The sequence below is a fragment of the Blastomyces gilchristii genome, assembly GCF_000003855.2.
Source record: "Blastomyces gilchristii SLH14081 genomic scaffold supercont1.11, whole genome shotgun sequence".
Taxonomy (NCBI): Eukaryota; Fungi; Ascomycota; class Eurotiomycetes; order Onygenales; family Ajellomycetaceae; genus Blastomyces; species Blastomyces gilchristii.
The window spans coordinates 573,760-598,334 of record NW_003101672.1 but is presented as its reverse complement, the minus strand read 5'-3'; the positions used below and the strand labels follow the sequence as shown (position 1 = coordinate 598,334).

General features: G+C 48.0%; 9 protein-coding genes across 9 annotated transcripts; 3 read left to right on the top strand and 6 right to left on the bottom strand.

Moving 5' to 3' along the window:
* Positions 1 to 785: 785 nt before the first annotated feature.
* BDBG_05400 (DUF907 domain-containing protein) lies at positions 786 to 3,322 on the bottom strand (the record flags this gene model as incomplete). The annotated part of the gene is made up of 4 exons (XM_002623846.2): positions 786 to 1,096; positions 1,166 to 2,704; positions 2,761 to 3,125; positions 3,264 to 3,322. 4 exons carry the CDS (start codon positions 3,320 to 3,322, stop codon positions 786 to 788), a joined length of 2,274 nt encoding a protein of 757 aa, XP_002623892.2.
* Positions 3,323 to 3,708: 386 nt separating this feature from the next.
* BDBG_17262 (uncharacterized protein) lies at positions 3,709 to 3,963 on the bottom strand (the record flags this gene model as incomplete). The annotated part of the gene is made up of 1 exon (XM_031725024.1): positions 3,709 to 3,963. One exon carries the CDS (start codon positions 3,961 to 3,963, stop codon positions 3,709 to 3,711), a length of 255 nt encoding a protein of 84 aa, XP_031578944.1.
* Positions 3,964 to 4,710: 747 nt separating this feature from the next.
* BDBG_05399 (uncharacterized protein) lies at positions 4,711 to 6,887 on the bottom strand. Its single transcript, XM_002623845.2, has 3 exons — positions 6,353 to 6,887; positions 5,843 to 6,237; positions 4,711 to 5,721 (listed from the first exon to the last, which is right to left on the bottom strand). The coding sequence occupies exons 1-3, from the start codon at positions 6,769 to 6,771 to the stop codon at positions 5,480 to 5,482; spliced, it is 1,056 nt and encodes a 351-aa protein (XP_002623891.2). The 5' UTR covers positions 6,772 to 6,887; the 3' UTR covers positions 4,711 to 5,479.
* A 298-nt stretch (positions 6,888 to 7,185) lies between these two features.
* On the top strand, positions 7,186 to 10,766 carry BDBG_17261 (actin-like protein 4; the record flags this gene model as incomplete). Its single annotated transcript, XM_002623843.2, has 6 exons — positions 7,186 to 7,228; positions 7,297 to 7,795; positions 7,868 to 8,723; positions 9,340 to 9,800; positions 9,893 to 10,361; positions 10,434 to 10,766. The coding sequence occupies 6 exons, from the start codon at positions 7,186 to 7,188 to the stop codon at positions 10,764 to 10,766; spliced, it is 2,661 nt and encodes an 886-aa protein (XP_002623889.2).
* Positions 9,764 to 13,871, bottom strand: BDBG_05396 (protein disulfide-isomerase A1). Its single transcript, XM_002623842.2, has 4 exons — positions 13,203 to 13,871; positions 12,756 to 13,134; positions 12,234 to 12,673; positions 9,764 to 12,158 (listed from the first exon to the last, which is right to left on the bottom strand). Exons 1-4 carry the CDS (start codon positions 13,568 to 13,570, stop codon positions 11,756 to 11,758), a joined length of 1,590 nt encoding a protein of 529 aa, XP_002623888.1. The 5' UTR covers positions 13,571 to 13,871; the 3' UTR covers positions 9,764 to 11,755.
* A 41-nt stretch (positions 13,872 to 13,912) lies between these two features.
* On the top strand, positions 13,913 to 19,395 carry BDBG_05395 (uncharacterized protein). Its single transcript, XM_002623841.2, has 3 exons — positions 13,913 to 14,978; positions 15,108 to 19,273; positions 19,336 to 19,395. Exons 1-2 carry the CDS (start codon positions 14,310 to 14,312, stop codon positions 18,018 to 18,020), a joined length of 3,582 nt encoding a protein of 1,193 aa, XP_002623887.2. The 5' UTR covers positions 13,913 to 14,309; the 3' UTR covers positions 18,021 to 19,273; positions 19,336 to 19,395.
* On the bottom strand, positions 18,018 to 21,078 carry BDBG_05394 (DNA polymerase epsilon subunit B). The gene has a single exon (XM_002623840.2). It carries the CDS (start codon positions 20,896 to 20,898, stop codon positions 18,655 to 18,657), a length of 2,244 nt encoding a protein of 747 aa, XP_002623886.1. The 5' UTR covers positions 20,899 to 21,078; the 3' UTR covers positions 18,018 to 18,654.
* A 99-nt stretch (positions 21,079 to 21,177) lies between these two features.
* BDBG_05393 (HAT1-interacting factor 1) lies at positions 21,178 to 24,532 on the top strand. Its single transcript, XM_002623839.2, has 2 exons — positions 21,178 to 22,378; positions 22,457 to 24,532. The coding sequence occupies exons 1-2, from the start codon at positions 21,299 to 21,301 to the stop codon at positions 22,772 to 22,774; spliced, it is 1,398 nt and encodes a 465-aa protein (XP_002623885.1). The 5' UTR covers positions 21,178 to 21,298; the 3' UTR covers positions 22,775 to 24,532.
* On the bottom strand, positions 23,355 to 24,149 carry BDBG_05392 (yippee family protein; the record flags this gene model as incomplete). The annotated part of the gene is made up of 1 exon (XM_002623838.2): positions 23,355 to 24,149. The coding sequence occupies one exon, from the start codon at positions 24,147 to 24,149 to the stop codon at positions 23,355 to 23,357; it is 795 nt and encodes a 264-aa protein (XP_002623884.2).
* Positions 24,533 to 24,575: the final 43 nt, after the last annotated feature.

Genomic DNA, 24,575 nt, shown 5'->3' with positions numbered 1-24,575 from the left:
GGGAAAAAAAAAGAAAAAAAGCGAAGCAACCATTTTCCCAAGTCCAATTGTAGTCTTTCGCCAGGGTAGATATGCTCACTTACTATGGATATGTAGAAGCGAGAAGTATTTTGTGTTCTTATTGATACATATCAAATTGCTGGGTGCATGTGTGAAGTACAGTGGCAGAACAGCTTGACAGGTTTTTTTCTCCCCTGAGGCCACACGACAGATATATCAAATATGAGGCGTTGGCGGAAGCTAGAGAAAAGACTATGAAGAATCTAATTTCTTTCTTTCTTTCTTTCTGTATTTTTATTTTTATCTTTATTATTTTTATTCGTTTATTTTCAACGGAAAAGAAAAGAGACCTTTTTGCGGAAACGACAAAGTAAAAAGTGACAACGCCCTCGTTGGCGTATGTGGTTGTGACGAATATATCAAGGCAAAATCAACAGAGAAATATTTTTATTTCACAGTAAAATAGATGGATTGGAATTCTTGATAGTTAAGGAGAGAACGGGTTATATTGTAGCACGTTGTGTTAAAATATTCTATATGATTGGAAAAGAGAGAGGGGGGGAGACAGAGAGAAAGAGATGATGGATGAGGAAAACGCTGATGGGTAGTATGACCAGTGCCGAAAACACGAAGGAAATTAAAAGCCGGAGAATATGCAGTGAAGTATAGACATTAAACAAGGTGGAAAAGGAGAAGAAGTAAGCCGATGTGTGTATGTGTGGCAGTATGTGTGGTCCACTACTGAAGATGCATTTGTGGTACGTCTAGTGTAGAGACATGTTGAATTAGTACGCCCGTCCAATCACCGGCAACGTAGGTTGCCGTTCGGGTGATGGGGTCCGGCTCATCTCCCTCATATTCACATGGTTTATGTTGTCGGCATTGGTTGAGAGTAAATGATCGGTGCTGTTTGTAGGCATGTGGCGTGATTTCTCGCTGTAGGATGCCTTCATGTAGGGATCGTAGGGCGAGGTGTGGTTGAAATAGCCCATTGAGCTTCTCCGATTTGAGTAGCGTGGAGGCATGTTTGAGTCTTCTAGAAGGGAGTTGCGCGCATCCAGCGGCGTGAGAGTATCTAAGTCGCGATCCATAGTTTCTGAATTTGTTTCGTTAGCAATGGCCCGCTTCATCGGAAGATATTTGTGCCATAGTTACAGCAACTTACCAGGGTCTTTCCGCCTCCTCGCAGCATGCGGGTTCTTCTTGAACAAAAGTATCAGGGCGTTGACAGCGATCAAAATGGCGAGGATGCCGGTCAGTGCCGATTGCACTGCAATCAGAACGACACCAGTAACAGTTTGCGTTGTCGTTGACATGCCCAGCTCCTGGACAAAGACTAGAATGCATACAACTGACAACACCCGGACGACTTGAATCGATATGTTAATCCATTGCCCAGACTTTGCTTCGTAGGGTCTCGACCAGAGAAGGAGAATGAACATGATTGCCTCGACAACAAGTTGGCCGGCGGTCTGAACGAGTCCGTGACCGTCGCCTCCAGCAATGATGCAGCCTCTCGCGAGCATGTAGATAATGGTAGGAACGAAAATCCACCAATATCCCTTTTTGTAGTTGTCATAGAAAAGACTGTATTTCCGCCATGTTTCCTGGTCTTCATATAGTGCAGCCGCGGAACCTTCCCCCTTATATTTTCTTGCCACTCTCCAAATTTTGAAAGTGAAAAATCCTAGGATTCCCGTGAAAATAGCGAGTGTGACGCCTGCAAGAGCTTTGGCGGCCCATGAATCGCCTCTGGTGAATTGGAAAACGCAATAGAGAGTGAAGATGCCGTATAATACGAGAATCAGATTGGTGATTGTCCTCGCCAGTATACCCCAGTAATCCTTCCGGAAGTTCGTTAATTTCCGTGGAAAATATGAGAACATTGCCCAGACCTCGAGAATAACTTTAAACAGCAATATGCCAACCGCAATGGCCGCAACTATGATTGCAAATATCAACAGCACCGTCATGAACGTGTTAGATTCGGGAACTGAGAGCATTTCGACGTATGCCTGGATTCCCTTGACAACATGATTTATTCCGCCCTCCTCTTCAGGGCCGCCTCCAGTGGTTGTTTCGTTGATCGTCGTTGAAATATCCCGAACCGCAAGACCGGATGAACTGAAAAGGGAGCTTAATGAACGTTTTACATTGCTCGAGGAACCAGATCCGTTGTCATATATAAGGGTAGCATTTTGAAGGAAAAGGAAATTGTTATGTGTCAAATTGCCCCCAGTCTTATTTCTGAAATCGTCAATCGACATCTGCATCTGTTTCCAAGGAATCAGCCCGGTGCTGAATGCAAAATTTTTGGTGAAGCTGCGGTATATCGGCGGGTAATTGACGCTAAGCATGCCGTTGGTTGCCATAGAATGAAACCACCCAAAGACCTCACCGAAGGTCGGGCTCGATGTAGCCGTACCGGGGCCTCCACTGGACGCCAAAGCTACTGCGCCCGACAATGCTAGAGCAGCCCCTGCGATTCCAGCAGCAGCGTATGATATAGCAGGTGCTTCTAATGATTTGCCATTGTCTACCGTCGAGCTGATACAGGCAAGAGTGCCGCCCCCGTCATTCGATTTCAGTAACATTGTTGCCTGAGCCTGGAGGTCGGGAATGGCGAATGCAATAGAGGGGATTTTCTCTACGAATTCGGAGGGTACCTTTTGATTTCCTCTGGCCGCAAAACGCCCCGCGGGAACTGTAAATAGACATGAGCAAGATGAGAAAAGGCCAATAAGTAATCTAAGTACGTACCAGGGCATAGTTGATCGACTTTCGTTCCCGCATCACAGGGATTGAAACTTTTGGTGATCTTTTGGCCATAGGCCTCAACGACCAACTCTGCTGTTACCTTTTGGATCTTTGTGCTACTCCCTGCAACGTCGAAGGTGATTGTATTGGTAGAGCGGTCAAACTCCAGGCTCATTTTTTCGACCTTGATATCGGAACTGTCAAGGCAAGTGGTGAAGCCATTGTTTTTGAGGATGTCTACTCCGTGAACGTGATCTAAAAACAGGCCCCAGGCCAAAAGAAGAGCTGTTATTGACCAAGGTCGGGTCGACATATTTTCCGAATCGATCGGGAACAGGATGGTTCGAGTTTCTCCCAGGCGATTGTCACTGATGAAAGGTTAGACAAGACAAAGAAGGTACGAATACCTTCTTCAAGAAAATATACACTCCAAGGCCGTGCAGACGGGAGTGTCTGGCGTAGATTTCTGAACCTTGATCGAGTAGACAAAATTATATAAGGCTTACCTTTGAAAAAGCAACAAAATGAACGGAGGTGTACATAAAGTCGGCAGTTTGTATAGCATAAAAAAAAACAAAAAAACAAAAAAAACAAAACTTAAGGAAAAAGATGGGATTGTGATAACGATGGAGAAGAAATCGAGAGTTCAGAGAAGCAAAGCCAGAAGAAGAATAATATTAGTGCAGGTCGATATCAAGGAAGGAAACATCTAGGCGCCTGGCAGTCTCCATAAATGGAACAAGAGCAAACATCAATTCGCCAGCTCCAGGGAAGATACGTCTCCTATCTGACCTAACCTAACGGCCTTCTATTCGTTGGTGTCCTATCCGGAGCAGCAGAAAATTTGCAAACCGTGTAAACAGAGAATCAGGGCCTGGGAGAAGTGCGATGCCCGTTGTCTGAATATGGATTCTCCTTGATTTTTTGCCCCAGAAGCGAGCTGCTCATGTATCAGGTTGGATAAGTGAGCTCCATTCCCCTGCCGTTGCAGAATCCACTCCACGAAATCCCAATTCTGCTCTCTCTCCTTCTCTTTTTTGTTTTCCGCTTTGGTCTCACGACTCGGCCCTCGGAGACCTCACTAGCCAGTTTAGCAGACTCGGGACCAGTGGCAGGTGTTGTATTGGAACGCCCGGCTGGGTAGCCTATTTCTAGTTTCAGCCACAGGATCCACAGCTTTGTGCTGGACGTTTGTCCTTGAGACATGATGAGACTGGGGTTCGCTGCGTTTAGAATTGCAGCAATGTGGCCGCGTGCGTTGTTTTGGCCTTCAGAGAGCTGGTTTCATTGTTGTGTTAAACCTATGCATGATCCCTATGAGCGAACTTAGGGTGTATGAGAGGCAAGATATCCCCTTCCCGGCTATTCTTTCTGAGAATACAATCAATATAATAATGCTGTCCGCAGGAATATCGAATGCACGTCCAATGGCAAAAACAATTATTTAGGGTGGCTCCCTATTGGCGTGCTATTGAGGCTACGGAGCATGGTGTTTCATCGCTGGCAAATCAGGAACAATGCTCAGGGTCCAACCGCTGTCGAGATCGACCCCTGTCTGAGGTTCTGGAATCGGTGCTTGTGCACTGCTTGTCACTGCTTGAACGATCACATCGATCACAGCGTTGTTTGGCTGTTGCTGCACGCAAAATATTTTGTGCTGCGTATGTAAGTTACGCCCGAAGTGGTCTGTCTTCTGTCTGTTCACTGCTGAGCATCTCCACTCTTACGAATAATGGATCAACTCACGGAAAGTTGGCTATCGCCCCCCATTGCGCATACGTGTTTGGTCCCCCACAGGCTACTTCTCCGTCATCCGTGTCTATATATAGAGATGTTGAACAGTTCTGCTGAAGGTTGCAGGTTGCAGGTGTTGTACGGAGTAACAACGGATCCAAACAAGGGATGGGCAACCTTGGGTTCAACACCAGTTCATGCATCAGTGTATATACTGTTTACGTTTCTCAGGCATTATTTCTTACGCTGTATAACCACCATTATTATTATGATATTACCCTGGCCCAACTTCCCGTCCCTGAAATAAATTTTGAACTCCACCCCCCTTTTCTCCTATCTGTAAAACACTTTGAGAGGGGAATTGCGCTTCAACAGTAACCCATCGTCAACATAGGATTGCTAAATACTTAATACACGAGGATAGAAGAGTGATTATCCAACTACACAATACACATCTCCAAAGCCTGTCTGCAACCATGATGGATGTATGTATAGGACATACCAGGCCCGCGGACATGTTCGACGGCCGGGTCGGCAAGATACCTACACCCACCGGCCGCCGTGGCAATTTCTCTTCAAATAACCTGGCCCCACTAATTCGGTCCACTATACGCACCGGTTAACGCCGCTGCCTTTGTTTTGCTTAAAGCGTGCAAGACAGCGTGGAAAAAGAATGGGTTGCTTGCATTGGCCAATTGAAAATTGATATGGTCCCAGGTCAGGTCTGGGCCTTGAATGAACGGGAAGGATGAAATATATAAAAAACAGAATCGTCGTAACAATAATGATAAATATACATATACAGGTATTTGATCCGGTTGAGAACGACGCGCGATCCATCTTTCCAAAACGCAAAAAAAGTAATGAGAAAGAAACTACAAATAACAGCACGCAAGAAGAATAGAATCTTTAAAAGGATGGGCATATATCCATACGGGAGTCCCATCTTAGTATTCCCCCCGATAATAGTATATACTCGTCATTATCATCACTTTTGAGCGGCAGCTGCAGCTTTCTCCCGCATCGCCGCGCGGGCACTCCGGCTTCCTCCAAGTTTGGGGCCGCGCGGAACATCCGTTTTGGTAGTCTTCGAAGTCCTTGTCCGAGCTCCGCGGCGTCGGGAGTGGATGGCGTCCAAAAAGTCACGGCGAAACTGCTCTGCGATGCGATCGTCCGCTGCCTGGTCGTCATTCTGCTGGCTAACAACTTCAGGCTCATCGTAGACGTCGACTGTGAAGTATCGATACATATTAGTTTATTCAATTTTTCAAATTTTCAATCAAAAAAGAAAAAAAGAAAATATAGATGTAGGCATGTAATGGATATGGAGGAGGATGAAGAAACAACTCACGTTTACTCTCGCGAAGAACCTCCTCAACAAGTTTATCTCGTCTAATATCCTCACTGTTGCGTCTCTTCCGGCCACGCCAGTTTTTGCCATCCTTCGCTCCTGGCCGTGCTTTCTTCGAAGTGGCGTCCTTATCCTCGTTCTCATCCGGCACCTGATCGCCGGCGAGCCTTCTAGTAGCTGCTTCAGTCCGCTCGATGTTACGGAGCTTTGCGTCCGGTCCCAGGTCGATTTCATGCAGCTTGCCTAGCGATGCTGGCTGGCGCTGGGGGAGCACGAGGTCCGAGTTAAGGCTCTGTACAGTGGCCTCTGACACTTGTTGGTCATTATTATCTGTAGCATTATTGTTCTTGTGTTGTTGATGACGTTTAGTCATCTCTGACTCTATGTACGCCATCCTTATCACGTTAGTCGTTCACTCTGTTCATCCAAAGCGAGAATAGTGTCCTTCACATATATGAAACATACATATGAAGAAGAGGAAAGAAATATGAGATATCGGGGAAAACGTACATATGTTTATCCACATCCACTCTCTGTCCTGTATGAGCAACAAAGCGATCTGAAATGCCTCGTATCACCATATCTTCAGGATCCTGAGCCGTAGAGTCGACCTCTAGTTGAGACTCGCCATGCTGATCAATAGCTGGCTTTGGCGAAGCAGTAAACTCGACGCCACCCCTTCGGGTCTTCAGCGCCTTTCGAAGGCGGAATATGTCTGTAATACCAGTGCCTATTTCTTCAGGTTCGTTCATATGTGCTTCTGAGGCTTCTCCATCTTGTCCTGCCGGGGATCTGCAAGTAGCGGCTTCGGGGTCTGGAGAGGGTTGCGGTGGCTGCGATTCATCTGGAGAAGTTTCTGGGCGTTTTCGTAGGAACTTTCTTCTCTTGACTGGCCTAAATAGCGGCTCTTCAGTCTCCATGGTCGACATAACTGTTAATTTCCGCAAGAATTGTTGTTGGGACTATTATTAAATGGGGCTTGTGTGTAGTGTTGGGGTTGGAGTTGGTTGCTGTTGAAGTTTCACAGAGGCGAGATCAAGCTTCGATGTTTAGGCGGTTGGCGATCATCAAGAGAACAGACCTCGTCTGCTCCCCGCGGCTGCCCAACCGCTTCACCACTTCTTGCAACTATTAAAGCAACGCAACGACCCCGTCAAATTACTCATCACATATTCAACACCATTTTTCAATTGCCCATTTGCATGCGACTGCCGTTCAAGGCTTTTCTATGGTGAGAGTGCTAGCTCTGCACTATACTCTTGCCCACTTCCGCCCTCCATTGGAGATTTTCAAAGGCCGCCCATAATTCAAACACCGTACAAGAAGACAAGAAGAGGGTAAAAATGAGCTCTCTAGCACCTCCAGCAACCGCTGAATACGGTGGTGGTATGTTTTTGACATCTCTGCGACTCCCAACAGCGCGCGTATCCCACATACTAACTCCAATCCCGCAGACGAAGTGTCCGCGATTATCCTCGACCCTGGCTATTCAACAGTACGCGCAGGCTTCGCGGGTGAAGACACGCCAAAATCTGTCATCCCAACCTGTTACGGCAAGTATTCTACCGATGCCCAGGACAAATACATCTATGGCGACAGCATCTACGTTACGCCACGGCCGGGGCTCGCCATCCGCAATCCGATGGGGAAGGAGGGGATAGTGGAGGATTGGGACATGGCAGAGAAAGTATGGGAATATTCATTCACATCGCGATTAACGGGAACCAAGTCCGGGAACCCACTATATAACGGATTAAATGATACTGCCAATGCCGACCTGCCAGCGGAGATGGATGTGGTGGAGGCGGAAGAGAAACCGTTGACCGATAGCCCGCTGCTTATGACGGAGTGCGGTTGGAATCCTATCAAGGCGCGGGAAAAGACTATTGAAATAGCAATGGAGAAATGGGGGAGTCCGGCATTCTATCTAGCTCGGAATGGACCATTGGCTGCGTGCGTTCTCCCCCCTCTCCCTCTACCCCTCCCCTACCCAAGGTGAGCGACACTAAACTGTATGTCCTCTAGATTCGCCGCAGGCAAAGCATCAGCTTTGGTCGTGGATGTTGGCGCATCAGGCGTCTCCATAACCCCTGTCCACGACGGGCTAGTTCTAAAACGAGGCGTCCAGCACTCCCCTCTAGGCGGCGAGTTCATCAATTCGCAAATCCGTGCACTTTTCAAAACGAACACACCACAACCTATAACTATCACGCCACACTACCTCGTGTCTTCCAAGACGGCTGTTGACGCTGGCCAGCCGGCGCAAGCAACTTATAAAACTATTCCCGCCGACCGTGCTCCTGACCCCTCCTTCCGTCGGCTCCTGGAGGACCGAACCATATCTGAGTTCAAAGAGTGCGTGGTGCAAGTCTGGCCAGGTCCGCATTCGCTATCCAGCACGGGACCCAATGGCGTTTCCAATGAGGAGATTGCGAGGGGCAACCCAGGCCGACCCTTCGAATTTCCAGATGGCTATAATCAAGTATTCGGCGCCGAGCGATACCGCGTGGTAGAATCGCTATTTGACGCCCAAGCTGCAATTCCCGATCCAGAATCAGAGTTCCCCGCCCCGACCGCTGCGCAAACAATACCGGAGCTAATCCGCAACTCTCTGAACCAAGTCGATGTCGATATCCGGCCGCACTTGCTTGCGAACGTAGTGGTGACCGGAGCGACGAGTCTGCTATACGGATTTAACGATCGACTGAATTTTGAGCTTATGAACATGTTCCCAAGTCCCCGGGTGCGCATAACTGCGCCTGGCAATACGGCAGAGCGGAAATTTGGGTCGTGGATTGGGGGAAGTATTGTTGCAAGTCTAGGGACATTTCACCAGATGTGGATATCTAAGAAGGAGTTTGATGAGCATGGGCCGAATATCGTGGAAAAGAGATGCAAATAATGAGATTGCCCTATTTTCCCTCTCGTTTTTCCTTTCATTGTCTTGTAATGAGTTTTCGGTGTTATATCCAGGTGGCCCGGCTCGCTCTCATTTGTACTGGTTGTTTGCGGTTGGCCTCTTATTAAAAATATTTCAATTGCTGTTGCCATCTATATTTTGCGGAGATTCAAAGTAGTGTAGTTATATTTGGAACGAAAACGGATTTTACAGGATTAAAAAGGAATCAATTGTTGTTAGACATCAACTCTTTCCCCGCTAATATGGTCTGCAGTAATAATTTACATCTATACTCCGTACGGAGTACAGAGTACAGCATCATCCAGCTCTGCATCTATCCCCTATTTCTCCTGCCCCTAAAGTGCAACGCGAACTCACATGACCGTGGCGCCTTACTAAGCTCCCGACACGACTTCACCCACGCGTTTGTCCAACCGCCTTCGCCTTGCCTAACTAATAGTCCTTCAGCCACCGGGCCTCCTTGCCCTGAGCGGAACAAAAGGGATTTGCGCCGGCCTCCTTTTCTGAAGAGGACATAAAAGGGAAAATAGTTGTCCATATCTGCATGCTTCGAAGCTTCCTGACTCCCACCCTCAAGAGCTCCATTCGTTATACCTGTCATTCTAATTTTTTGCGGTCAACAACACCTGTTGGTTTCGCTGCCATGTCTACTGCTTCTCGTAAACGGGACGCCAACCACTTCGGAGACAGCGCCGGAACGGGTGCTGGTGCGGATTCAAAGAAACCCAAACCGAATGGGAGCATCACGTCGTTCTTTGGTGCTCCAAAAGTCAAGAATTCCTCTGCACTAGGGACAACGAAGTTATCCTTCGCTCCTGTCCCAACAGTAAATTTTAACAAGGAGAAATGGGTTGCTGGCCTAACAGCTGAGCAAAAGGAGCTGCTCAAACTGGAAATCGACACATTGGATGAGAGCTGGCTGGCACATTTGAAAGAGGAGGTGGTCACTACCGAATTCCTGAATCTGAAAAGGTTCTTGAAACGGGAGATTGCAGGGGGAGCGAAGATATTCCCACCCCTTGAAGAGGTGTATTCATGGTAAATACAAAAGAGAAAGAAAACTAATATCACAATCCTTTTCACTTGAAGAAATTTCGGAGCCTAACCCGTTCGTGCCCTTGCCCTATTAGGTCCCGGTACACTCCCCTCCACACAGTCCGAGCTGTCATCCTCGGCCAGGACCCATATCACAACCACAACCAAGCGCACGGCCTCTGCTTCTCCGTCCGGCCTCCTATGCCCGCGCCCCCCTCCTTGAAAAACATCTACATAGCCCTGAAGAACGACTACCCCTCCTTCACCAAGCCGCCCAACAACGGAGGCCACCTTGTCCCCTGGGCGAACCGCGGTGTCCTCATGTTAAACACATGCCTAACCGTCCGCGCACATAATGCCAATAGTCACGCAAACCAGGGTTGGGAGAGGTTTACGCAGAAGGTCATCGATGTCGTGGCGAAGACGCGGACGCGTGGCGTTGTGTTCTTAGCCTGGGGGAAACCAGCAGGGAAGCGGGTAGCACATATTCTTCGGGACAAAGAGAAGAGACATTGTGTGCTGCAGTCTGTGCACCCCAGTCCGTTGAGTGCTCATGGCGGATTTGTAAGTTTCTACTACGAACAATTCCCTGTTCAGAACATAGCTAATGGGACTCTGAATTTGTCTTGTTTATAGCTTCAATGCGGCCACTTCAAGAAGACCAATGAATGGCTCCTCGAACGCTATGGCAAAGACGGGGTTATTGACTGGTCTCTCGTTGAGGAGAAACCATCATCACCGCCAGCATCAAAACCTACTACGACAACTACATCAGCAGCAATAGAAACTACAGTTGAAATCAACTCTACCGCCGTATCTACTACCGTCAAGACGCAAAAAGTCGTAACGAAAGCTACAGAAGCGAGTGGGAACGGTACACATAGCTCATCATTATTGTCGGAAGACGAAGAAGAGGACGCTGACGCATTAGCCGCGCTAGCAGAGGCGGAGTATGACCTTCCTAACTGATTGAGGAAGGTCACTGTATATAGGTACGGCATGTGCGTGTGCGGCGCGTATTTACTCTTGTTTAACATGGAGGCGGAATACATTGGTACCCGTCAACTTCTGGGACTAAATAACTTTTAAAGAACTGGTTGATTGTTTCGTTATCGTTTGGATGGGATCCGGATAGCAAAGGCGTTGTCAAATGGCTTGGAATTTACTCATATTTTTTCCTTCCCTCTCCTTCTTTCTGTCGTCCATTATTCCCTCCCAATATTTCCCCGCTTTACCTGTTTATTTTTTGTCGTTGAAATCTCCTTTGGAAATATTTGGAAGGGATTCGGGTTATTCCAAATAATTTTTTAACCAATTAGCCTACATATGCGGTGAAAAACAAGTTGCGGGGTGAGATTTCTGCCGTGCCTGGAGACATAACGTAGAGTATCTCAAACTCCTTTTGAGATAGATATATGTTTCCGAGAGGTTTTGTTAGATGGTGGCAGACGTATGAGACGTTCAGAAATTGGAACAAACTGTGAGAAAGACGGAGCGAGGCAAAAGGGAGAAAGAAGCCTGGTTGAAAAAGAGGCCAACCCATTCAGATCAGATGGGTTACAGCATTTACAACACCAAGCTCATACACATACACATACATGCTGCGTAAAGACTGTATATAGATTTACAAGTCTCAATGAGATGGAAGATATAAGTATCTTATTTTTGTTGGTCAAATAGTACAAGCTCAGGCACAAGATGCAGGCCCCGCCTAACAACATGCGGCATGCACGAGGGTTATATAATGTAAAATAAAATAGAACAGCAAGGACAACACACATGCAGAGACAAAATACATTATAAAAATTCCAGATGCTCTAAAAGACAAATGGCAGCAAAAAACAGCCATTCGATTCAATTAAACTAATCGCACAAAACAAGGAAAGCACCCAAGAATCCCATTCTTTTCAATATATGGCATATTTGATTTGATATTGCACAAAGCGCTGTGACAGTAATCACAACTCCTCATGCCGGGTGGGTTCAGCAGTCTCCTCCGGTTCTTCGGAGTCGTCAGCCTTAGTTTCCTTCTCAGCAGCCTTTGTCGACGCTGGGCTTTCCGCAGCGGACTTCTCGGTGACATCACCGCCATCCGCAGGTACCTTCGCCGGATCATACGCGTCAACGCCATGCTTGCCCTTGTTCCGGACAAAGTCGGCCAGGTCCTTGACAGTGCGGGGGCCAGTGTAGTCGACAGGAGAATCCTTGGAGCCAGCTGGGAAGAGCTTGATGGTTGGGAAGCCCTGGATCTCGTCTGGTACATCATTGGCGGTGGCGTCGACCTTGGCGATGGTGACCTTTGAGGCGAACTCTGGGTTCTCAGCGTAGAGTTGGCCAAGTTGATCATATTTGGGTGCGAGACTACGTGGAATAAGTTGTTAGTATAATACTAGCAAAATACGATCAAAGGATGGTAGGGGGCGAGAGAGAACTCACGCTTTGCAGTGTCCACACCATGGGGCGTAGAACTCGAGAAGAACATCCTTGTCATTGTCAATGACAAGTTCCTGGTAGGTGTGGGCGACGACAACGGTGACAGGGCCTTCCTGGCTCTCAGGGATAGGCTCAGACTTGATGCTAGGCTCCACCTTACCATCAAGGACATCTTCAATGAACTTGGCGATGACATCCCCGGTGATCTTCAGAGTTTGATCCAAGGGGTACTTTTTGTTGTTGGCAGTGTCTTGGATTGCGAAGGCTGGGAACTTATCGGGATCAAGGTTCAGGTTGCCAGCGTGAGCTCCGTAAGCTACGGTGTCGATGGTCCCAATGTTGATGGAACCCTTATGCTTTTTGGCGATGGGCTTCAGGACGGTTATGAACTCTTCACGCTCTTCAGGAGTTTCGGCAAATATGTAGGCAAGTGGAAGGCCAGACTATTATTGTCAACATCAGTGTTTGTTCTCGCATTAAATTATACCTCAGGTTGAATGGGCAGGAATTCTTGAAAAAGCTTACTGCCATGTAGCCAGCATAAGTTTCTGGACCGATTTCGCCAACGAGAGGGGTGCTGGAAAGCTTTACGAAGTTGCTGATGTCCTCTTGGAAAAGTTCTCCTTTGAAGATCTCTTTGCGCTCATCGAAGTCCTTGAACAGAATAACGGAGGGTTGCTCAACATCTTCAGCGGCGGCCAATTTGGCATCATTCGTTACGGCGAAGAGGAAATCGTCGCGTAGATCCTCAGCCACGGCGGCGAAGGCCTCGTTCGATTCTTTGTCATCCTCCATAAAGTATCCAATAACGACGACTTTATCCAGTGTTTTCACATCTTCGATATTATCCGCGGTTACTTTGCTGACTGCTGGAAGAGACTGTTTGGTCATGAAAGATGTAATACTACGGGAAGATATCTGAGTTAGTTGGAAGGCCGCGCAGGTGTTTGGCAGGGTCGAGTCACAACATACGCTCCACTCTTGCGAGGGCCACTATATTGCTTCACTTGTTCACGCCCACGGAAGACCTTGAGTGTGGGGTAACCTTCCACTTCATGCTCCTGGCACAGTTCACTCTCCACTGAGCAGTCAATCTTGGCGAGAGGAATATTCTTCGCTTTGAGCTCGGTAGCAGCAGTTTCATATTCAGGGGCAAGAGCTTTGCAATGACCGCACCATGGTGCATAGAACTCCGCCAAAACTAGGTCGTTGCTGTTAATGAAATCGTCGAAGTTGTCTTTCGTGAGGGCATGTACATCCGACTCCGCCTCAGAAGCGGAAGCTAGAGCTGTAAGACCTAGGGCCGCAAGGCCAAAGGCAAAATCTCTAAACTGCCGCATGGTGATAGGAGAGCGAGCAGGAAAACAAAGGGGTATTCAGCGGACGAGAAGGAGACTTCGGTCTGATTAAATTACAACAGCTTAGCCAATTCACTGGCCGTAACAAAGGGCAGACGTGGACGCAACCCTCAAAACACTCGGTGTGTTGGTGGGCTGGAGCGGACGGGTGATGAAGAGAGTCCGAGGATGAAGCTTGAGAGGTCGTCGTTCGAGCTGGCTGCCGTGTCTATATAGCCTACCCTCGAGATGAGGCCAGTTTGTTCTTTCCAGTCCGAATACGGGATTGGCAGCGCTTGGACACGCTAATTTCTTGGCATGGCTCGGCCCAAGCTTCAGGCGTTTTGGTCATGTGCTTGCTTAAGTAATAGTTACCAAGTTGGGTTCTGCGGCTCCGGGGAGCTATCACAACCTTGAATCGCTGTACCGTCAATCCTTCGCTCGCGATCTTTTGCTCCAACCACCAGCTCTCCATCGCCGCTCGACGGCCCCCAACTCTTGTACGTGTCTTTTTTCCCGTATCTCCTCGATCGCATAGTCCGCCTTTTGGCTAGGACTTATTCTGAACCTAAGATCCCCCGTTAGACCAGGCCCTCCCAGGGTCCTCTCCGGATATTTCCCCTTTCGTCACGCATTATTATTCCCCAAGCCAGTGTGTTACTCTTTGCGCATACATACATACGGGCCTTGAAGACGACGGGCCGCCGCTGGGGCGCGCCGATTTGTCGTCGCCCGGCCAGAGATGCCGGGAATCATCATGGATGGTACCAGCGCGAATGGACCGAGGCGGGAAGCAGACCACCAGCAACTTGTTGACGGCACACTCTCAACCACCACATCCCTCGCACCGCACAATAACGGAGACTATTCAAATGGACCTTCTCATACGGAAGATGCGACCCGGCTCTCAAACCCGTCATTTGACGACTCTTTGCCGCCAGAACTGGTGCATATCAGCCAGGGATTTTTCTCCTTGGGCCATCTCATCAACAGGGCTGCTCAACAATGCTGGAATGACTTGACAGATCTAATAACGGAGCTAGCGGACCCGCAATCAACTGCTACTCACGTTGCCGCTCCCCCTATATCCACGACCAATGGCAAATATACACCTAGCCAATCTGCGACGGAAAATGCGCAAAGGAAACTGCGCATTCTGGAATTTGCCCAGGCGAAGCGGGCTGATTTTATTAAGATCCTCGTCCTTTCCCAGTGGAGTCGACGAGCAGCAGATGTTAGCAGGCTCATAGACATTCAGGCTTTCATTCGAATGCGGTATGATTGCTACAATGGCGCTATATTGTCCATTGGCGAAATGAAGAGAGATTTGATCAGGGCGCAGACAGCCAACCCTGATCTTGCGATGGCCTTGGAGGTTTTATCGACTGGGAGAGTGGCAGCTATGCAAGAGGTAATTGTGTCCTTGTTTCCCTGCTCTATTTTCTTCCTTCTTTTCTTTTCTTTCCTTCTTCTCTCTTTCTCTCTTTTTTTTCTTTTTTTTTGGACCTCGATCAATGAATCTAATTTTCTTGGTCTTCAGAGCTCGTTTGTTCCTCCAAAACCTTTAACGCAGAAAAATATGCTTAAAACATTGAAAAAAATCAACAAGACGATTCGGACAAGGCTAGTACTACACGACCAGATACCCAGCGCATTCACAAAGTATTTGATCAATGATGGAAGGGTCACTTTTAAGGTTCCGATGGAATTTGAGGTCGACCTTTCTATTGCGCAAGAGAATCATTCCTCGCAATTTTTCTTCGTCGATATTCGATTTTTATTTTCTCCTTCACCGCCTAAACCAACAGGAAGGCTTTTAGACGAGCTGGATAATAGAGTAAACGCCATGCTCATGCACTCTGGCCTCCCTGGCTGCTATAACTTGTTGCATAATTTAGTCTTGTCGAACAAGATTACCATACTGTTTCATCAGGCCATCGAGCTGGCTCGAGGCCACTGGCTTGACACTCTACGGGTGGAAGTATTGCACCGCACGCTTGTCGTGCAGTACTGGGCCAATAGGCCTGGACCAAAGAGCTGGGTTGAAATTGGTATAAAAAGCGGCCGTCGCAAGGATCAAACACAGGATGGATCGATTACCGAAACCCCATTTCTTGGCTTAAGGTGGATGAGGGATAACAAGGAAGTGGAGTCTAAATATATCAAATTCGACATGGAGCTTCTTTCCATAGAAGCTGTCCTGCGCAGCGTTATTGCCTTACATACATCCTTCTTGCTTGAATCGACATACACAAGACTATTGCAAGGACGGCTATATGCCAGTGGAGCACTTTCGGCTAGCCTACAAATGTCTATTAGTGAACCAGGCGACTGCCTCTTCGATGTTCAACTTACAAAGGGAAGAAATCTTAGAGTGATGATTGAACCGGTTTCTGGCGCCATAATCTTCCGCCCCACCCCTCTGCTACTGAACCGCCATGATATTGATCGAAGCTTCGAGAGGCCAATAGTCGACGATATACTCCTCCGTATCTCTCGCCTTCGGTCGGCTGCTGTTATAGAGGAGGTTGAGTCACTTGCAGATGCTCTTGGTTGGGAGATAGTGAACTCGCGTGATATCAAAAACGAAGATCTTCGTCGCATTTTCCCCCCGAATATTCTTCGGTCAGTCCTGTTCTTCCGCAAATCCTGGGAATGCAATTGGGGTGTCGCGTATACCTGTAGCATGGATGGAGATAATTGGTGGGTGGTCGAATTGCGTGCGCCATCCAGTGATGAAGGCCCCGTCTCTCCGCAATCCGCTCATATGGTTACTGGTAGATTTGGCGGCTTGCCTGAGCGGTTAAACTATGGCTCCTTCGGCAAACTAGATCATGCCCTCTCAGGGATGCTTGCTATTCATGCCAATTCTCGCTATCTTTCAGAACTTCATGGAATTCACCACTTCCCCCCTATACGGAACCTCTCTCTTGGTCCTCATCTCCAGGTACCAAGCGTTTTTATACGTTTCCGGAGCCGCTCCCTTCCCTCTGGGCTGCAAATATCTCCCCCCATTATCACCAATAAGAATCCCGCGATCAAAGACACAGTTCGTCTCTCATTCCAGGGTATCGATCTATCCACACAATACGCCATACTGCTAGCGCACGGGACTCTTTCAAGTGAAATAAAAGACCTAGCTCTCCCAGCCTCGCATTTAGACCCCACCGTAACCTTCCAGCCTAACGGTTGTGGTTTCGCCATGCGCTTTCTTACCCCCGTCGGCCAACCAATGATTATCCAACTCCTTGCTCGCCTTCAACAACTGGAGCGTGTAATTTCTACCCTCGAAACCTTAAAACAAAAGTCCCTGAAACCGCTATCCGTTAATCTTTCCAAAATAAAGTTCGCATATGCTGCAGATGAAGATGCACGGGCCAGTTTCAATTTTAACTATCATGAACAAACCTTAGCCTCCGACATCAATTCCATCACACTACTATCGAAACAAACCCCCCTCATGCTCTTGCGCATGAGTATTGATTTCCACCCACAGAACCCTCACCGCCGCATCAAAGAATCATTGACCGCTACACTTAACGGACTGCGACCCGCGGCCGGATCCGGAACCGGGTTGGAAGCCGTCCTACAGTTACTCGTTGTCACGTTACCGGTACTCAAAGCTCTGGATCGCATGACTACTGAATCACATGTCGGTCACCCCGCAAACTCAGGACTTCAAATCACCGCACGAAGCTCAAAGATTTTCTACATTCGCTACGCTTCCATCCGCTACCGCTTCTGCGTCCATGCGGGCCTTCGAAGAGATCGAGTCGTGTGGATCCTAAGGGAAATGACCATCGCGCCCGAAAAGGCCGGTCGACAGCCCCTGGAAAATAAATTGAAGGAGCACATATATGGTGCTCGTGGAGATGGGTGGCAGGGTTTGGGTAATGGCGCCATCGCTGAATATGAGAAGATTGGAAATCTCCTCTCCACGCTGCATAGGGTCATGGCAGAGTATATCTCTTCAGAAGCTGGGGGTGCCTCGGGCTCGAATACTCTGGGAAGTAGGAATGGGGCTTCAGGTGGCGGTCCTGGCCCTGCCCCTGATGGAAGAAGTGGTAGCAGTGGCGGCAGCGGCTTGGGACCCGAGGTCCGGAAAGCACCTCAGCCTCAACTCTCTGGTAGAGGAGCCGCGGATAGTAAATCAAGGCTAATTCCCGGCCAGGCAGGTATGGGCGTTGATATGCAGGGAAGACCGGGAGGTTTGGGAGGTTTGGGAGGGACCAACACCCCAAAACCAGCCAGTAACGGAATGGCCATGGGAACACAGACACAGAGCGATACGAAGGCAGTGAAGCAGAATACGAAGATTCCGCAGAGTAATAAGAGTAATCATGCAACCGGAGCTATGGCCAATGGTAATAATGGAAACGGCAACGGCAACGGCAGTGGCAGTGGCAGTGGCAGTGGCGGTAGCAGGGACGTGGATGTTATCATGATCGACTAGCCAATGGAAACGAATTGCGTGGATTTTCAGGGAGAAATCTATGGAGCTATACCGCCAGGAATTAGAAATCATGTCTCCAAGATCTTTTTTAAGTGATATCTAACCTAATTTATTTTCATTTTATCTATTTTTCAAGCTCCATTTTTTGGGTCTCCAGGGAGTCCTTGTAACTAAGCTAACTGCCTATGCACTATGCTCAGATAGAATATTGCTCTCACTGCACTCCCTTCCTAGGCTGAAAGAGCAATAATGGATAATGGCATATTGCGGACTTTTTTTGAATCGTTGCATCCTCATGCAATATGGTACAACGCATATGACCAACTGGGTGACATACGTTTATATATATTTCTATGGCGGTGTTTCAAAATAGAAAACTTAAACTATCCCTGTAAACCTCCAACAAAACAAATAACAATGGACATTACCGGGTAGATGCAAGGGTGTACATGTACTGTACAAGGCAGCAAAAAGAAGACATGAGATTATCTATGTAGTTATTCTATGCAAAAGCTTCGTAAACGCTTGCGCATGCTGAATATAAGAACCTAATAAATGCACCCAATTCCAGAACAGATCCGACAGAGACTCACTAAAAAAGTAAGAAACAACTACATAGCACGCAAAGGACCTCTCAGAACCGCTCCTCTTTCACGCTCCCCTTCCGCTTCGCCACATCATACTCAATCCATCTCACTAGGCTCCTGCTCCCTTCTGGTATAAGTCTACCCGGATTCATAACATGGCATCCTTCATAGGTGACCGCAAAGGGATCTGCGCTGGAGTCCGCTAGGATCATGGCGGTTGGTAATGGGTAGAGGTGTAAGACAGGCGCGTAGTCCCATAGAATTGGCCGGATGTGTTGGGGGAAGGGGGAGAGGTGGCTTTGGTCGAGGATTGTTTTGACCAGTTTTCGAGACGCGTGGAGATTTTCTTGGGTTGTTGTGGTTGGGTTTTGTGGGGGAATTTCTTCTATTTGCTGCTGTTGTTGCTGCTGTTGCTGCAGTTCTTCTCTTTCTTTTTCACCGTCTTGTTCTTCTGTGTGAGGTTCTTCAGTATCTAATTTCTCTACTTCCATATCATTATCCGTGGGGTGTAAATCGTCTTGCACCTTTTGCGGTTTGAAAACGATCGAGGTACGCCTTAGGCGCTCAGAGATATCATCCCTGAACACGACAAGCTCATGTACGGGTCCAAAAAGGCTGAGACGCGCGGGATTGGATGACCAGATGGCCTGCCCTGGAGTAGATTTTGTACGTGCAGGTACCTCGCTATTGGCATTTGTGAAGGCACGTTTGACTCTGGATGTGAACAGATCAGGGATTGCATCTCGCGGCGCGGTCGTGGATGAGCCGGCAGAGTAGGCAGATGCCCAAGGGTCATTGTCTCCCGGAACAAATACGAACGTCGCGTTTTGTAAGAGCCGCCGATAGTTTGAGAGGATGGAAGCAAGAATGTCGAAATATTCCTTGCACTCGATACTACCTGCACTCCCTCCACCAGAAATGATGGCATGCTGGACGAAGTTGCCGATCAAAATAAAGACTAGGGGCATCTGCTCTTCCGGAAGTGAAGCGTAACTTTCGAAGACATGTGTGAGTGCGCCCTCTGTTTTTGGGACGTCCAAATTGACTTCACTCATAACAACTATCCGCTTCCTTATATCCTGCTGCTCGTTGGGCTGACCCTTGCGAAGACAGATTTTTTCAATTTGTCGCATCCGATAACCTTTGCTTCGTTCACTCCCGACACCTAAGAAGTCAACCCAACCAAATCCACCTTCGACGGCCCTGCCACCATCCTCGACGCGATGCCCTGCGCCAGTTGAAGCCTCTCGCCGCTCACACGGAGGTCCACCAACAGAGGCTACAGTAAACTTTCCCCCAATTGTGCCGCCAATCCCACTTGATCCGTTCAGTGTAGATCCAGAGATAACTTCCTCCTCTCTGTAAATCCCGTCGACAAGGACTATCATTCCTGGTGCGAACCATGCCCCGTCTTCTGGCACTGCCTGGGCATGTGTGATATCAAGGGTGATGCTTCCGGTTGGGTCTGTTAAGGAGAGATCTCCAGCCGGAGACATAGAGAGCAGACCGAGAAGCAGATGCGATGTGCCAGTCCTCCCCAGAAGATTAGCGATCGATGTCAGTTTATAGGATCGTTGCATGCTGGATACTGATGAGGTAGATCCCTGGAGTGGTATTTGAAAGGTTTCATTGCGTAGTAGTCTCTGGTAAATGAGGTTATATCGATCTCTCAAGATGTTGGCTCTCTGAGAGGGTGGCGGGAATAAGGATGGAGGTGTAGTTATTATATCGAAATTCTTCTTGCTTATATTATAGACCGGGCGATTTTGTTCGAATGCGCTGAGAATCTTAATCCACCTTCTAGTATCACTCAGGGCGCCATCATCTCCTATTTCCAACGATTCTTCGTTGGGATTTTGCCCCCTTTCATTTGCATTGCTAGGTCTACCTGGCTCACCGTCCGCCGTTTCATGGCCTAATGTTAATGTTGAACCGCTTGTACTCCTGGTGTGATCGCGAATAATAACCCTCCCACCGCTCATATTGGCTTCCATAGTCCGTAATATCGATTTCAACAAGGCATTGCCACTTTTGCTATCTTCGAGGATTACTCCGCCTCCACGCTTCTTCCATCCTTTCGCGATTTCGTCGAGGACGAGCTCGGCGAGGCCTTCTTCCCGCCATCCTGAACCGCAGTTCCTCCCTACAAACGTAGCCAGCAACTGTAAGCTCGATGCTGTAATAGTCAAGCTATGCTTTTTCGTAAATATTCTGAAAGCAAGAGGACGTAGCGTGGGTGGAGGTAACAGGATGGGGAGAATAGAGGCGGTGGTAGGGGCTGGTTCCGACATCCCGCTGGAGCGTTCTGCCGAAGACGATTTATTTGCAATTTCCTGCTATCATCGCATTCTGCATTCGATACTAATCATCTAGTGGCCGTTTCACATGAGAATATTGAGTTTGAACTGAGATAATGCGGCAATCTTTCGTATATTGTTGAATTCCGTTGTGCTGTCTAAATCCTCCCCGCGGAGGGAAGACGCGCCTTGTTACAGCGCGGTTTTTGGCACGTGATGTCAAAAGTCATTAAAGTTGAAAATGACCAACTTAGGTCGCGCATAAGATTCATTGATTTTTTAAATAACTTATCCATCCTAGAAACCAATTACACTACAATTTAACCATCTACTTGTGATCACTCAGCTGAAAGCCTGCACCCCGAATATCCAATCTCCCACTGACCCATCCATCATGACAGAAGCTACCTCGCACCAGGCCTCCCTCATAGACAAACCATCAACTTCAAATCAACCTCCCGAATCGAAACAGGCCCAGTTGACAGATCTTATTGAAAGGGCTTCTGCTAAAGACGCCATTAAAGACTACGATGCGGCAGCAGAGCTTTACTCCCGGGCGACGGAGCTCCAAGCGGAGCTGAATGGCGAAATGTCTGTCGAGAACGCCGACTTGCTATACTCCTACGGGAAATCATTATACAATCTTGCCGTGAGAAAAAGTGACGTCCTTGGTTCAAAAGTCGCCGGACAAGCATCCAGTACGCCTAGGGACGGGACGCCTGGGGATACTGTACCGAAAACTGGGATTGGGCCGCCTAACGAGTCAATCATCGGCCGTGCGATTGCGGAGGGTTCTACAGCCAATGAGAAAGCTGCAGAAAGAATAACTGAAGGTGCCAAACCGCCATCATCGTCATTGTTTCAGTTTACAGGGGATGGAGACTTTGATTCGGATTCAGATGATGAGAACGACGATGATGTTGGCGACAGAGCTCAACCGGAGGAAGAGGAGGATGAATTTGCGAATGCGTTCGAATTGTTAGACCTGTCGCGCATACTTCTGCTCCGGAAACTGGAAAATCTGGACTCAGATAATCAGGAAGAGGAGCGCAATATCAAGGAGCGACTTGCGGATATATATGATTTGCAGGCTGAAATATGTTTGGAGGGTGAGAGGTTTGAAGACGCTGTTACCGATTTAAGAGCTGCTTTGGATTTGAAAACGAAACTTTTCCCATTGGAGGACGCTAGCGTTGCCGAGTGTCATTACAAACTCTCCCTGGCTTTGGAGTTCTCGTCAATCGCTCCTGATGAGGAGGATGGCCAAAATACTACCGGGGAGAAGGTCACAAAAGTTGACAAGGAAAAGAGGGACGAAGCAGCGAAACATATGGAGACCGCGATTCAGAGTTGCAAATTAAGAATATCAAAGGAGCGACAGAAACTTGAAGACGTGACGGACGACGATACTACTGACAAGATGAAACGGAGCATTGATGATGTTAAAGATATCGTTTCGGATATGGAGCAACGTGTGAGTTATATATATATCACACCCTTGCGGGATCTTTTGGACTAAGCGCACGTACTGACATGACCATCTTTTGCGCAGCTTATTGAACTTCGTCGACCTCCAGTGTCAATAAATGAACCTAGCGAAGATTCTAATGCCCTTAATGGAATCTTAAGCCAAGTACTAGGCCAATCTTCAGCTACTGATAAAACCTCCATGTTGCAGGAGGCCATGAAGGGTGCCACCGACCTTTCGTCATTAGTCAGGAAGAAAAAAAGAACTCCAACAACAACAGCGGAAACTTCAGATACGGCAGAGGCCTCCGGTAAGCGCCAGTTGGACCCAGAGGCCGAGACTGCGGACGAGCCGAGCCCTGGGAAAAGAGTTAGGCTAGATGGTGAGAGTCCGGAGATGTAAATGGGTTTTGTTGTTTCTTTTCATTTACGGCCGCGGGCCCCTATACCATCAAAATTTCGACGTGTCTCTCGATATATTATTATCGACTTAATTTCGAACGCTTGATGAAATGAATAAACCGTTATACGATACCCGGAAATTCTGACCGATAAATATTTATGTGGCAATTGATACTATCTGTTCGTAAGGAAACAATGTATTTTTATTAATTAAGATGTATGTATTAATTCTCTTTTTGATGATACTTAAGGCGCATGCGGATAGGAGAAGTTTTTCAATTCAAAAATGGAAACAACAACATTGTGAGAAAAATCATCAGCGAGCCAGTCACTCCGTTAATTAAGTTAGTTAAGAAATCAAGAGTATGGGTATCGTTCGGTTAACTCCAGCATTGTGGAAGCTGAATAAGAGAGGGGATAGCTTCGGGGGCGCCGGGAACTCCAACAAGAACAGAAACAGATACAGAACATGGCAGTAGGACAGAAGGAAAACCAAAGTGACGCAGATAACAGTTCCAGCAAACCTGAAAGGACACATGCAAACCATGAACTCCCCCATCCATCACCTTTGCACCCTTGACCTAATAAAACGGACGCCGGCCCAAATCTCGATCCCTCCTCCTCCGCGCCGCCAACCAGGGGTTCCACATTCCCGAAAACAAATCCTCACACTCCTCTTCATCCTGGCTATCAAACTCCACATCATTATTCCCATCCCCCGACGGCGACTTTTGCGGATAATAACAAACATTACTACCATCATCACCACGACCAGTTGTATCATTATTCTCCCATGAAGAACAGACACTAATCCTCTTCGTCTCCAAAATGAATTTCCCAACCTTGTATTTCTGCGACTCCTCCTCCGCAGCCACATACTTCCAGCCCAGCAGACTCCCGCAGAAACGGCAGGTGATGTCACTAACCGTATGCGCGCCCGTGACGAGCTGTCTCGGCATCGGTTGCTGCGTCGCTGTGTTGGGGAGCGAGGTTCGGTGCTGCGAGGGGGTGGGGGCTGTGGAGATTCCGTCTGCCGATGGGTTGGCAGAGACGAGATAGGCCCGTCCGTGCCGGCCCGTAAACCCCTTGCTGATGATCTGGGATGTCAGACATAGATCTGCTGAGCAGCGGGAGCAGCGGATGTAGGATTTATGGCCCTGCAGGAAGCCTGGTGTATTATTATTATTATTATTGACGGCGGCATGATCGCCGTCATGCTCTGGCTCATGCTCATTGCATTGAGAAGATGGATTTGATGACTCTGAAAGCGAGCCTTTTGGGGTGGATACGGTGGTTTCATTTGATTTCCAAAGGCGTCTGCCGAAAGGGATGGAGGGGAGGAGGTACGTTGGGAAGATGGATGATGATGACATCATGTGTCTGTGAGGATGGTTTTCTTCAAGCGATCCTGTAGCTCTGTAGATCCATGTACTGCCTGACCATGGAGATGGCGCAGGAGAGAAAGACGGCCCGTGGTCATCCAGAGGTCGAGGAGGCTTTACCGGTCACGATTGTGAGTAGAGCTGTTTCTTACTACTACACAAACCTGGATAAATGGATAAATGGATAAATGGAGGATCAAGCTCCCCGATAAGGACTGAGGGCGAACTCAATCCCCGCAGTTGGGCTGGAACGAGCCGCGGGTGAGTCAGCACGCTTAAGACACGTGATTTAGAGCAAGGATACCTAGGTAGGATAGGCGAACAGGAGCAAAAAGGAGCAATTTAACCCATAGCATTGGCTAACATTGTGTAACGCTGGCATGATATTTAGCAGGGAAAAAAAAAAAAATCAAAACCAAA